We start from the raw sequence: 14,585 nt of genomic DNA, 5'->3' as shown, positions 1-14,585 counted from the left end.
ATTACCTGAATACTGGACCTACCTTTGTTGTCTGGGTAGTACACTGTTGAATTTATAAATGTGCTCTGACACACAGATGAATACAGAAAAATAGATGAGAACAAAAAATTTTCTGGAACCGCCTATTTTCTCTCTTTCTTTGCCATCCTGAAGACCCCTCACTAAAAGTCCATGTTCTCCTGGATCCATGTCACATGCTCGAGCTTCTTCAGAATGACTTTTCAACAGTCAAAGTTCTGCTGAGAGAAGATGGCCAGCAGATAAGACAGCAGTACATGAAGGAGCTCCACAAGCTTCAGGAGGAGGAGGAGGGTTTGCTCCTTAGAAGACTGTATTCATGCTTCAGCTGTTCAAATAAAACTAGATCTCCTCCAAACAACTTGCAATCAAACCATTTTCTTCCCATTTTAAAACCCTTTGTCCAGTTTAGATGGGAGAAGTTGATATTATGTGATATTGATCAGGGAAGACTACATTTCTAAATCATTTTTAACTGTGTTTTTATTCACAAGTTATTGATCTTATTTACTCTCCATGTATCTTGATTTAAGAATGGGGCTGTGTTTAAGGGCATCATTTTGCAATGACTCTGTTCCATCCCACTTTCAGAAATGAACTACATTAGTATTTATCAAAAGAATAAGAAGTTGTGTAAAAGTAGACTTCCTTCCCTAAGCTATTGAGTTGAGTATTAATGCACATTTTAGTCTTGTCCTTTTAAAATCTGAAATGTATACTCATAAGTAGAGACAAAGGAGTGCATTTATATAGAAATATTTATTTAGTCTGAAAAACAACATGAAAAAAAGTCTGTTTTTACAGCAGAGATGAACATGTTTACACCTTGGTACAAAACAAACAAATAGGTGTGATTAGCTCATGTCTGGATGGACACACACTGTACGGGGGGGTGAATGTTTTGATGACTCATCAGTTTTGATTTGATGAAGGATAAGAGTTATTCACAATAAGGCGTGTAGCTGACCTGATTGACAGGCGGGTACGGTGTAACGGTTTGTCAGGAGGTTTAAAACCCGCCTCAGCTCCAGCTCTCAGCCTGTGGGTGACATCACTCAGGCCATCCGGGGGAGACCTCCCTCACAGCGAGCTGTTGAAGAGAAGCAACTGAAGTCCACCCCAGAAGAACCAACAAATACAGATGTTGTTGAGGCTCAGGTTTCTTCCTCTGTCTCTGCAGCTCTCTGGGCACCTCAATGGACCAGTCACCAATAATCCACACTGTGTCTATAGGAGAAATACAAAGGTGTTCAATTAATGCCTCAGACAAAATGCACAGTTAACTACATGTGACAGCTCAGGGTGTTTTTTTGTTATGAGCCACATCTGCAGGAATAATATTGAACAAGGTAGCTGCAGCTCCTAATAATAGATACCAGTCTTAAACACTATTTTTTCTAATACTTAAAGTTTTTGGTGTGAAGCTGACACTGTCCACAGACTCCATGACTTCACAGGTTCAATAGAAAACAAATATCTTATAATAAATACTAAATAATTATTTTTCAATTGTCATGTTCACCTCATCGCTGTTGACATCAGTAAATATAAAACACAGACATTCCTCTTTTTGTCAGAACAGTAACATGAACTGTATGCTTTGTAATATTGATTTCTTCTGGATGTCTCATATTTATTTACAGTCTATGTATAAAACTTTGTTAATGTATTGCTCTGCTAACTCTGGCAAAGTCTAGTAACCGCTCTGACAAATAACTAATAACCATAGTTGTATATTAAAAAAAGTGTAGTTTTAAGACTTTAATTAAATATTTGGGTTGAATATAATTAGTTTTAACTGTGTGGTAGAAAAGTTAAATGTTAACTTACTGTTTATAGAGTTTTTTCATCCCCTATTCAGCAGGAATAGTTGATGATAGCAGCCTAGGGTTAGTTATGCTGTCAAGTGGACTGCTGACGTCGAGCTGAATGGGCGGAGCTAAGTCTCGCCGGTCCCGCCTTACTGCTGTTGCTAGGTTGATCCGAAGTTAGGTTGAGACTGCAAATCCAATATGGATGCGGCCCTCGATTGGACTCATTTGCTGCCTATGTAACAGACGGGTCAGGGTTCGTCCAGTAATATTTACAGTCTATGGTCCAGACACAGAAACAGCCTGTTCTGAGCAGGGCTGAAATACAGCAGAGATGAACATGTTTACAGCCTGGTGTGATTAGCTCATGTCTGGATGGACACACACTGTACGGGGGGTGAATGTTTTGATGACTCACCTGGTCGAATATACTGGACCAGGTTTTAGACCAGGTTGTAGATTAAGCAGGTTTTGGTCGACGTTGTTGTTCTAGGAGTCCTCGCCCCTCTGACTCGTGTCCACAGAGTCTTGGCGTAGGTTTTCCCTGAGGAGTATCAGGTCTCAGCGGTTGAAATCCGACCCGGCTGGTCGATTATCGGAGGTGTTTGTCCAACAGCTGACCTGCCAAGAGAAGCGCCTGCTGTTTCCATGGGTGTGTTGTTTACAGGTTGTCTCCCTCTCTCTCTCGCCCTCTCTCTCTCTCTCTCTCTCGCCCTCTCTCTCTCTCTCCCTCTCCCCCTCTCTCTCTCTCTCTCTCTCGCCCTCTCTCTCTCTCTCCCTCTCCCCCTCTCTCTCTGTCTCTCGCCCTCTCTCTCTCTCTCCCTCTCCCCCTCTCTCTCTCTCTGTCTCTCTCTCTCCCTCTCTCTCGCTCTCTCTGTCTCTCTCTCTCCCCCCTCTCTCTCTCTCTCTCTCTCTCTCCCTTGCCCTCTCTCTCTCTCTCTCTCTCTCCCTCGCCCTGACTCGCTCTGAGCCTCATACGGATCTCCACTGAGCTCACTCGGCCCGCCGGGTGTGTCTTTGTCTCCGGGTGATGGGGATTCCGGTTTTTCTGGTCGGCTTCTCCCGGTTTAAACAGCAGCAGCATCGAGTCGTGCTTCAGTCCGATCAGTAGCAGCAGCAGCATCGAGTCGTGCTTCAGTCCGATCAGTAGCAGCAGCAGCAGCAGCATCGAGTCGTGCTTCAGTCCGATCAGTAGCAGCAGCAGCATCGAGTCGTGCTTCAGTCCGATCAGCAGCAGCAGCAGCATCGAGTCGTGCTTCAGTCCGATCAGCAGCAGCAGCAGCATCGAGTCGTGCTTCAGTCCGATCAGCAGCAGCAGCAGCATCGAGTCGTGCTTCAGTCCGATCAGCAGCAGCAGCAGCATCGAGTCGTGCTTCAGTCCGATCAGTAGCAGCAGCAGCATCGAGTCGTGCTTCAGTCCGATCAGCAGCAGCAGCAGCAGCAGCATGACCTCCAACACTGCCGCCATGGGGAACCTCCCCAGCGGGGTCGGAATATGTACCACCATCCCCGACATCCTCTACCTACCGGAGCTGGTAAGAGACTCACCTTTACACAGCTTTCACCTGGGAGACTGAGCGTTACTCTGATGTGACTAACAACAAACTTGTTTTTCACTTTGTACACTCTTTGATTTATCACTGAGATAACTTCATTTCTCTGGTTGTTACGTAAAACGTTACACCGAGATATCGCCATGATTAAGCTGAGATCTCGAGGAAAGAACAATTGAAAGTGTTCAGTTGTTAAAATGTTCCGTACTTCAATATCTTTTGATACCACGTGTTTAGAAATCAGTCATACAGGTCCATAGAGACCCTCACAGTCTGATCCAGTTTAGGATCCATAGAGACCCTCACAGCCTGATCCAGTTTAGGATCCATAGAGACCCTCACAGTCTGAACAAGTTTATGGTCCATAGAGACCCTCACAGTCTGAACAAGTTTATGGTCCATAGAGACCCTCACAGTCTGAACAAGTTTATGGTCCATAGAGACCCTCACAGTCTGAACAAGTTTATGGTCCATAGAGACCCTCACAGTCTGAACCAGTTTAGGATCCATAGAGACCCTCACAGTCTGATCCAGTTTAGGGTCCATAGAGACCCTCACAGTCTGATCCAGTTTAGGATCCATAGAGACCCTCACAGCCTGATCCAGTTTAGGATCCATAGAGACCCTCACAGCCTGATCCAGTTTAGGATCCATAGAGACCCTCACAGTCTGAACAAGTTTATGGTCCATAGAGACCCTCACAGTCTGAACAAGTTTATGGTCCATAGAGACCCTCACAGTCTGAACCAGTTTAGGATCCATAGAGACCCTCACAGTCTGAACCAGTTTAGGATCCATAGAGACCCTCACAGTCTGAACCAGTTTAGGATCCATAGAGACCCTCACAGTCTGATCCAGTTTAGGGTCCATAGAGACCCTCACAGTCTGATCCAGTTTAGGATCCATAGAGACCCTCACAGCCTGATCCAGTTTAGGATCCATAGAGACCCTCACAGTCTGAACAAGTTTATGGTCCATAGAGACCCTCACAGTCTGAACCAGTTTAGGATCCATAGAGACCCTCACAGTCTGAACCAGTTTAGGATCCATAGAGACCCTCACAGTCTGAACAAGTTTATGGTCCATAGAGACCCTCACAGTCTGAACGGTTTAGGATCCATAGAGACCCTCACAGTCTGATCCAGTTTAGGGTCCATAGAGACCCTCACTGTCTGATCCAGTTTAGGGTCCATAGAGACCCTCACTGTCTGAACCAGTTTAGGATCCATAGAGACCCTCACAGTCTGAACCAGTTTAGGGTCCATAGAGACCCTCACTGTCTGATCCAGTTTATGGTCCATAGAGACCCTCACAGTCTGAACCAGTTTAGGATCCATAGAGACCCTCACAGTCTGAACCAGTTTAGGGTCCATAGAGACCCTCACTGTCTGATCCAGTTTAGGATCCATAGAGACCCTCACAGTCTGAACCAGTTTAGGATCCATAGAGACCCTCACAGTCTGATCCAGTTTAGGATCCATAGAGACCCTCACAGTCTGAACCAGTTTAGGATCCATAGAGACCCTCACAGTCTGATCCAGTTTAGGGTCCATAGAGACCCTCACAGTCTGATCCAGTTTAGGATCCATAGAGACCCTCACAGTCTGAACCAGTTTAGGATCCATAGAGACCCTCACAGTCTGATCCAGTTTAGGGTCCATAGAGACCCTCACAGTCTGATCCAGTTTAGGGTCCATAGAGACCCTCACTGTCTGATCCAGTTTAGGGTCCATAGAGACCCTCACAGTCTGATCCAGTTTAGGGTCCATAGAGACCCTCACTGTCTGATCCAGTTTAGGATCCATAGAGACCCTCACTGTCTGAACCAGTTTAGGATCCATAGAGACCCTCACTGTCTGAACCAGTTTATGGTCCATAGAGACCCTCACAGTCTGAACCAGTTTAGGATCCATAGAGACCCTCACTGTCTGATCCAGTTTAGGCTCCATAGAGACCCTCACTGTCTGATCCAGTTTATGGTCCATAGAGACCCTCACAGTCTGAACCAGTTTAGGATCCATAGAGACCCTCACAGTCTGAACCAGTTTAGGGTCCATAGAGACCCTCACTGTCTGATCCAGTTTAGGATCCATAGAGACCCTCACAGTCTGAACCAGTTTAGGATCCATAGAGACCCTCACAGTCTGAACCAGTTTAGGGTCCATAGAGACCCTCACAGTCTGAACCAGTTTAGGATCCATAGAGACCCTCACAGTCTGATCCAGTTTAGGGTCCATAGAGACCCTCACAGTCTGATCCAGTTTAGGATCCATAGAGACCCTCACAGTCTGAACCAGTTTAGGATCCATAGAGACCCTCACAGTCTGATCCAGTTTAGGGTCCATAGAGACCCTCACTGTCTGATCCAGTTTAGGGTCCATAGAGACCCTCACAGTCTGATCCAGTTTAGGGTCCATAGAGACCCTCACTGTCTGATCCAGTTTAGGGTCCATAGAGACCCTCACAGTCTGATCCAGTTTAGGGTCCATAGAGACCCTCACTGTCTGATCCAGTTTATGGTCCATAGAGACCCTCACTGTCTGAACCAGTTTAGGATCCATAGAGACCCTCACAGTCTGAACCAGTTTAGGATCCATAGAGACCCTCACAGTCTGAACCAGTTTAGGGTCCATAGAGACCCTCACTGTCTGATCCAGTTTAGGATCCATAGAGACCCTCACAGTCTGAACCAGTTTAGGATCCATAGAGACCCTCACAGTCTGATCCAGTTTAGGGTCCATAGAGACCCTCACAGTCTGATCCAGTTTAGGATCCATAGAGACCCTCACAGTCTGAACCAGTTTAGGGTCCATAGAGACCCTCACTGTCTGATCCAGTTTAGGATCCATAGAGACCCTCACTGTCTGATCCAGTTTATGGTCCATAGAGACCCTCACAGTCTGAACCAGTTTAGGATCCATAGAGACCCTCACAGTCTGAACCAGTTTAGGATCCATAGAGACCCTCACAGTCTGATCCAGTTTAGGGTCCATAGAGACCCTCACAGTCTGATCCAGTTTAGGGTCCATAGAGACCCTCACAGTCTGATCCAGTTTAGGGTCCATAGAGACCCTCACTGTCTGATCCAGTTTAGGATCCATAGAGACCCTCACTGTCTGATCCAGTTTATGGTCCATAGAGACCCTCACAGTCTGAACCAGTTTAGGATCCATAGAGACCCTCACTGTCTGATCCAGTTTATGGTCCATAGAGACCCTCACAGTCTGAACCAGTTTAGGATCCATAGAGACCCTCACAGTCTGAACCAGTTTAGGGTCCATAGAGACCCTCACTGTCTGAACCAGTTTAGGATCCATAGAGACCCTCACTGTCTGAACCAGTTTAGGGTCCATAGAGACCCTCACAGTCTGAACCAGTTTAGGATCCATAGAGACCCTCACTGTCTGATCCAGTTTAGGCTCCATAGAGACCCTCACAGTCTGAACCAGTTTAGGGTCCATAGAGACCCTCACTGTCTGAACCAGTTTAGGATCCATAGAGACCCTCACTGTCTGAACCAGTTTAGGGTCCATAGAGACCCTCACAGTCTGAACCAGTTTAGGATCCATAGAGACCCTCACTGTCTGATCCAGTTTAGGGTCCATAGAGACCCTCACAGTCTGAACCAGTTTAGGATCCATAGAGACCCTCACTGTCTGATCCAGTTTAGGATCCATAGAGACCCTCACAGTCTGAACCAGTTTAGGATCCATAGAGACCCTCACAGTCTGAACCAGTTTAGGATCCTGAAAGGGGTTAGTCCCAGCTCTGATGATTTATTATGATAAGACGTTATCTCACACAGTAATCCTGCTGAGCTGGTTGAAGGACGACAGAGAAACTATGAGCACAGATCAGATCCTGAATCTGATTCTGAGAAGAACAGAGCGTGTCAGTAAAATCTTTGTTAATGTACGTAGTTCCTCTTTCCGATCACTCTGAGAGCTCAACAAACAAACAAACAGCATGGCACGTGTGTGTGTGTGTGTGTGTGTGTGTGTGTGTGTGTGTGGTCGTGAGAGAGAGAGAGAGAGAGAGGGGGAGATCGAGGGCACCATGTGAAGCTACGTCACGTAGGTACAAAATGGTGGACAGCAAAGGAAGCCGTGTTGCTTAGCTTGAGCTGAGTTCAGGGTTAGGGTTAACTATAACTTAAACACCAGAAAGCCAGTGGCCGGACTTTGATTCAACGGCAGGTACGCTGGTCTTTTAACTGAAAGTAAACTAGCATAGCATTACACGTAGAGGCGAACACGGCAGTTCAGCAACAAAAAGAAATGCAGCAGATAATAAACAGAATGTGACGTTCAGTCAACAATAATGCACTCTGATCAACACTGGCCTATAGAAACTGCTTTTGGTTGAGGCTCCGCCCACCAGATTCAGACGAACAACATGCAAACATTTCAGATTTCTGATCAAAGTTTTTATGAGGGAGGAAATTCTTCACAGATGTACCGTGAAGTCTAATCGGGCTGATTCCCCCCTTCAGTCCAGAAACCTGGATCAGAACCAGACTCATGATGAGCAGACAGAAACCTGGATCAGAACCAGAATCATGATGAACAGAAACCTGGATCAGAACCAGACTCATGTTGAACAGACAGAAACCTGGATCAGAACCAGACTCACGATGAACAGACAGAAACCTGGATCAGAACCAGACTCATGTGGAATAGACAGTAACCTGGATCAGAACCAGACTCGCGATGAACAGACAGAAACCTGGATCAGAACCAGACTCATGTTGAACAGAAACCTGGATCAGAACCAGAATCATGATGAACAGAAACCTGGATCAGAACCAGACTCATGTTGAACAGACAGAAACCTGGATCAGAACCAGACTCATGATGAACAGACAGAAACCTGGATCAGAACCAGACTCATGTTGAACAGACAGAAACCTGGATCAGAACCAGACTCATGTGGAATAGACAGTAACCTGGATCAGAACCAGACTCATGATGAACAGACAGTAACCTGGATCAGAACCAGACTCATGTGGAATAGACAGTAACCTGGATCAGAACCAGACTCATGATGAACAGACAGAAACCTGGATCAGAACCAGACTCATGATGAACAGACAGTAACCTGGATCAGAACCAGACTCATGATGAACAGACAGAAACCTGGATCAGAACCAGACTCATGATGAACAGACAGTAACCTGGATCAGAACCAGACTCATGATGAACAGACAGTAACCTGGATCAGAACCAGACTCATGTGGAATAGACAGTAACCTGGATCAGAACCAGACTCATGATGAACAGACAGTAACCTGGATCAGAACCAGACTCATGATGAACAGACAGAAACCTGGATCAGAACCAGACTCAGGCATGATGGTCATTGTAAGTAAGGACCTGTTTGAAGTTTTTAACTGGTTAGGGTTTTGGGTTATATTCGACTTACAGAAGCAAACGGGACCATCAGAGAAATAGATATTTTTTCTATATTGTTATTCAATGCACCTGTCACCTGTGGTAGGGTTAGGGTAAGGGGTGTCCAATGAGGTGGACCCTAGCACACTGCTGTGTTTCATTGCGAGTTGCTTGTCATACATTTATCTCACACATACTCCGATCAAGGTCAGCAAAGAATTTTGGGGTTCTACTTCGTCCACAGGGCTTGAATGAATTTAACCATCAAATCAAGGGGGCGTGGACCTGACACCTGTCATTTGCACTACAGAAGTGAACGAAGAGGACGCTACAGAGCTAAGCTGTAAGAATTAAAACATTTACAGGTATCGTTTGACCGTCTTCTAACTATTTGGTTTAGTCGGTACTCCAGTTTGTGAGTTATAGGAAGAATGAAAAGGGGGGGCTTCGCCGCCCCGGAGCACAAGTGAAGCATGCCAAGTGATGGCACCATTGTAACTTCATGGTCCTGTGGTGTCAGAATGTCACAGTAAGCTCAAGGACAAAGTTAAGAAAGTCAAATATACGGTTAAGGGTCAGAGAGGTCAGAGAGGTCAAAGGGGTCAGAGGGGTCAGAGAGGTCAGAGAGGTCAGAGGGGTCAGAGGAGGGTCAGAGGGATCAGAGGAGGGTCAGAGGGGTCAGAGGAGGGTCAGAGGGGTCAGAGAGGCCAGAGAGGTCAGAGGGGTCAGAGGAGGATCAGAGGGGTCAGAGGGGTCAGAGAGGTCAGAGGGGTCAGAGGGGTCAGAGAGGTCAGAGAGGTCAGAGGGGTCAGAGGGGTCAGAGGAGGGTCAGAGGGGTCAGAGGGGTCAGAGGGGTCAGAGGAGGGTCAGAGAGGTCAGAGGGGTCAGAGGAGGGTCAGAGGAGGGTCAGAGGAGGGTCAGAGAGGTCAGAGGGGTCAGAGGAGGGTCAGAGGGGTCAGAGGGGTCAGAGGAGGGTCAGAGGAGGGTCAGAGGGGTCAGAGGAGGGTCAGAGAGGTCAGAGGGGTCAGAGGGGTCAGAGGAGGGTCAGAGGAGGGTCAGAGAGGTCAGAGGGGTCAGAGGAGGGTCAGAGGGGTCAGAAGAGGGTCAGAGGAGGGTCAGAGGGGTCAGAGGAGGGTCAGAGAGGTCAGAGGGGTCAGAGGGGTCAGAGGAGGGTCAGAGAGGTCAGAGAGGTCAGAGGAGGGTCAGAGGGGTCAGAGGGGTCAGAGGAGGGTCAGAGGAGGGTCAGAGGAGGGTCAGAGAGGTCAGAGGGGTCAGAGGAGGGTCAGAGGGGTCAGAGGGGTCAGAGGAGGGTCAGAGGAGGGTCAGAGGGGTCAGAGGAGGGTCAGAGAGGTCAGAGGGGTCAGAGGGGTCAGAGGAGGGTCAGAGGAGGGTCAGAGAGGTCAGAGGGGTCAGAGGAGGGTCAGAGGGGTCAGAAGAGGGTCAGAGGAGGGTCAGAGAGGTCAGAGGGGTCAGAGGAGGGTCAGAGGGGTCAGAGAGGTCAGAGGGGTCAGAGAGGTCAGAGAGGTCAGAGGAGGGTCAGAGGGGTCAGAGAGGTCAGAGAGGTCAGAGGAGTCAGATAGATAGATCCTTTAATAATCCTTTACAGGAAATTACAGTGCCACAACAGCACAACAAGAGAAGATAAGTTAAAATACAATAAAAAAATACTAAAAAAAAGTGCAAAGTTAATTTTTTGTGTATTGTAAAACCTTATAGCAGCTGGTATACAAGACTTCCTGTATCTCTCAGTTTTGCACATTGGTGCAATCAGTCTCTGACTGAAGGTGCTGCTCTTGATCACCTTCAGGGCGTGGAGTGGGTGAGTGGGGTTGGTCATTATTGAAACCAGTTTGTTCAGAGTTCTGGCCTCTGCCACCTGCTGCACCGTTAGTTGCTCAGCCCCGACCACTGAGCCGGCCTTCCTGATCAGCTTGTCCAGTTTGTTTTTGTCCGCTGTATGGCCGCCTTCTCCCCAACAGGCCACAGCGAAAAACAGAGCATTGGCCACCACTGAATGGTAGACACTGCACAGCAGGGGTTCACAGATGTTGAATGACCTTAGCCTCCTTAAGAAATACAGTCGACTTTGTCCCTTCCTGTACACTGCCTCCATATGACTCTTCCAGTCCAGCTTACTGTCGAGCTACACACCAAGGTACCTGTGGTTGGCGACCATCTCCACCTCAGTGCCCCTGATGGTGATTGGTGTTGGTTGAGTCCTCCTCCTCCCCCTCCTGAAATCCACAACTATCTCCTTCATTTTTGTGGTGTTGAGATGGAGGTTATTGTGTGCGCTCCACTCCACAAAGTTGTTTATTGTGTCTCTATACTCCTCCTCATTGCCCCCTTTGATGAGGCAGACAACAGCTGTGTCATCTGAAAATTTCTGCAAAAAGCAGCTGTTGGTGTTGTATTGGAAGTCCGCTGTGTAGATGGTGAACAGGAATGGAGCCAGCACAGTTCCTTGTGGAGCCCCTGTGCTGCTCAGGATGGTGCTTGAGACATTGTTCTGTAGGCGCACATACTGTGGTCTGAGGAAAAGGTAATCCAAACACCACAGTACCAGTAATGGATCCACCTTTATCTTCTCCATCTTCTCCCCTAGCAGTCGGGGCTGAATGGTGTTAAAAGCGCTTGAGAAGTCAAAGAATGTAATCCTTACAGATGCATCAGGGGTGTCCAGATGTGTGTACGCCCTCTGCAGCATGTAAATGAGGGCATCATCGACACTGATGTTGGGCTGATATGCAAACTGTAAAGGATCCATTTGAGTTGACACACTAGTCCTGATGTAGAAGAGGACAAGTCTCTCAAATGTCTTCATAATATGTGAGGTGAGCGCTACCGGTCTGTGGTCATTGTGGTGAGTGGGATGGGTCTTCTTTGGGACAGGTACCAGGCAAGATGTTTTCTACAACCTTGGGACCTTCTGTAAACGCAAGCTCAGGTTGAACAGGTGTGTTAGGATACCACACAGCTCTGAAGAGCAAGTCTTCAGTAGCCTTGGGCTGATGTCATCAGGTCCCACTGCTTTCCCTGGCTTCAGTCTGTCCAGCATCACCTTGACCTGCGCAGTATGAAGAGTCATAGGTGGAGCTGCTGGTGGAGTAGGAGGTGGTAAGAGGGCACTCCGTGCAGGTGACATCTCAGGAGCGTTGGAGAGAGGGAGAGGGAGGGGAGGTGGAGAGGAAGCAGCAATGGTCAGCAGACCAGGTGGGGGAGGCTGGGGTGGTGTGGGGCAGTCAAATCTGTTGAAAAATCTGTTCAGATCATCAGCCAGACATTGTTCGCCATCAGGCAGTGTACCGCCCTTCTGCTTCATGCCCGTGATCTTTCGCATTCCAGCCCATACCTGCTTCACTCCATCTTGCTGCAGCTGTCGTTCTAGTTTGAGCCTATATGCTTCTTTCCCCTCCTTAATCCTCACCTTCAGTTCCTTTTGAAGTACTTCGATTGTATTCCTGTCACCCTCCCTGAAAGCCTTTTTCTTCTCATTTAGTAAGGCCTTCAGGCTGCTGGTAATCCATGGTTTGTTGTTAGGGTAGCAACGAATTACCCTGGATGGCATGATGTCATCATAACAGAAATTGATGTAATGGGTAATGCATTCTGTTAGGCCATCAATGTCTTCCCCATACTCCTCACAGAACATATCCCAATCTGTTGTCTCAAAACAGCACCTCAGGGCTTCATCAGCCTCAGGATACCAGCCTCTTGATGTTCTGGTGGTGACAGGCAGCCTCTTGGCAGCTGGGGTGTCAGAGGGAGAGAGATGTAGCATGTCGTGGTCTGATCGGCCAAGAGGGGGCAGTGCAGTACATTTGTATGCATTTTTCACATTTGCATACAAGACATCCAGCGTTTTATCACCTCTGGTTGTACAGTCAATAAACTGTTTAAAAGTGGGCAAAGTCTTAGAGAGACGGACATGGTTGAAATCTCCAGACACAACAATGAACGCCTCTGGGTACTTTGACTGAAGTCTCGTGATAGTGGTGTGCAGCACGTCACACACGACTTCCGCCTTGGCAGATGGGGGAATATAAACAACAATGGCTACCACCACAGTGAACTCCCTGGGTAGGTAATATGGTCTTAAACTAACCGCTAAAAGTTCAATGTCCTTGTTGCATATCTGTTCTTTGATAGTAGCGTGATTAGGGTTACACCACACGTTGTTGACGAGCAGTAAAAGCCCCCCTCCTTTCTGCTTACCGCTCGCTCCGGTGTCCCTGTCCGCTCGTATCGCCCTGAAGCCGATGAAACTGATCAGAGAATCGGGCGTGTTTTCTGTCAGCCACGTCTCTGTCAGGCATACGATGCTGCTCTCCCGGTACAATTTCTGGTACCTGACCAGGGTTTCTAATTCGTCCGTATTGTTAGTTAGGCAGTGAACATTTCCCATGGTGATAGATGGTAGGGCTGGTTTAAAAGTCTCTCTCCATGTCCTTGCCAACCTCCTCTTGTTTCTCTTCACCCCTGCATGTGTTCCCCGATGTCTCCTCTGTAAGAGTTCCTTCGGTATGTCATGTCGAATCCTGAATATTGAGCCATGTACCAGGCTTAGCAGTTCCTGACGGGTGTATACCACGGCACTTTGCTCCATCCGTCTGGCCGATATCAGGCACATATTTCCACTCCCGTCCCCCCAGATAGTATGGTTAAGTCTTGGTTAAGAAGTCAACAACACATGGGGCGCGCTGGTGGCGCAGTGGTAGGGCGCGTCCCATGTGTTGAGGCTCTCGTCTCGAGCGGTAGGCCCGGGTTTGCTTCCACCTGTGGCCTCTTTCCACATGTCATTCCCCGCTCTCTCTCTCTCTCTCTCCCTGGTTTCTGACTCTATCCACTGTCCTCTCTCTCTCTCTCTCTCTCTCCCTGGTTTCTGACTCTATCCACTGTCCTCTCTCTCTCTGGTTTCAGACTCTATCCACTGTCCTCTCTCTCTCTCTCTCTCTCTCTCCCTGGTTTCTGACTCTATCCACTGTCCTCTCTCTCTCTGGTTTCAGACTCTATCCACTGTCCTCTCTCTCTCCCTGGTTTCTGACTCTATCCACTGTCCTCTCTCTCTCCCTGGTTTCTGACTCTATCCACTGTCCTCTCTCTCTCTGGTTTCAGACTCTATCCACTGTCCTCTCTCTCTCTCCCTGGTTTCTGACTCTATCCACTGTCCTCTCTCTCTCTCTCTCTCTCCCTGGTTTCTGACTCTATCCACTGTCCTCTCTCTCTCTCTCTCTCTCCCTGGTTTCTGACTCTATCCACTGTCCTCTCTCTCTCTCTCTCTCCCTGGTTTCAGACTCTATCCACTGTCCTCTCTCTCCCTGGTTTCTGACTCTATCCACTGTCCTCTCTCTCTCTCTGGTTTCTGACTCTATCCACTGTCCTCTCTCTCTCTCTGGTTTCTGACTCTATCCACTGTCCTCTCTCTCTCTCTCTCTCCCTGGTTTCAGACTCTATCCACTGTCCTCTCTCTCCCTGGTTTCTGACTCTATCCACTGTCCTCTTTCTCTCTCTCTCTCTCCCTACACACAGCTGTACGCGACGGGCTGCCGTCTCACCGGCGCCATCTTGACCAATCACTGTGAAGAGGGGTCAGAGGAAAGGAGGAATTCCCCCCCCCCCGGGAGTGTGTGAAGCAGGTGGAGCTGGTGGAGCAGGTGGAGTGTGCTGCAGTGCCATGAATAATGCAGCCTGTCAATCATCGGAGGTGTAGAGTTTAGGTGCAGCTGACATGACGAGAGAAAAGAAGAATAACATACTGTACTCACTGCTTAACTGTGTTTCTAGATCACGCTCATTTCAGGTAAATTTACATG

The 14,585-nt window shown here is 48.0% G+C and overlaps 1 protein-coding gene and 1 long non-coding RNA gene across 2 annotated transcripts in view; one reads left to right on the top strand and one right to left on the bottom strand.

Annotated features, from left to right (window-relative positions):
• Positions 1–758: 758 nt before the first annotated feature.
• On the bottom strand, positions 759–2,557 carry LOC136179992 (uncharacterized). Its single transcript, XR_010666932.1, has 3 exons — positions 2,248–2,557; positions 1,849–2,147; positions 759–1,245 (listed from the first exon to the last, which is right to left on the bottom strand). It is a non-coding gene; the product is annotated as an uncharacterized lncRNA (long non-coding RNA).
• Positions 2,558–2,726: 169 nt separating this feature from the next.
• Positions 2,727–14,585, top strand: part of LOC136180955 (myelin and lymphocyte protein-like) — a 150,750-nt gene continuing 138,891 nt past the window's right edge. Inside the window, exon 1 of the mRNA XM_065960824.1 lies at positions 2,727–3,364. Coding sequence (XP_065816896.1) covers positions 3,275–3,364 — 90 coding nt within the window. The 5' untranslated portion in view covers positions 2,727–3,274. The remainder of the gene's footprint in view (positions 3,365–14,585) is intronic.

Source organism: Labrus bergylta, chromosome 1, assembly GCF_963930695.1.
Source record: "Labrus bergylta chromosome 1, fLabBer1.1, whole genome shotgun sequence".
In the NCBI taxonomy this organism is placed as follows: Eukaryota; Metazoa; Chordata; class Actinopteri; order Labriformes; family Labridae; genus Labrus; species Labrus bergylta.
This window is presented reverse-complemented; position numbering and strand designations above follow the sequence as displayed.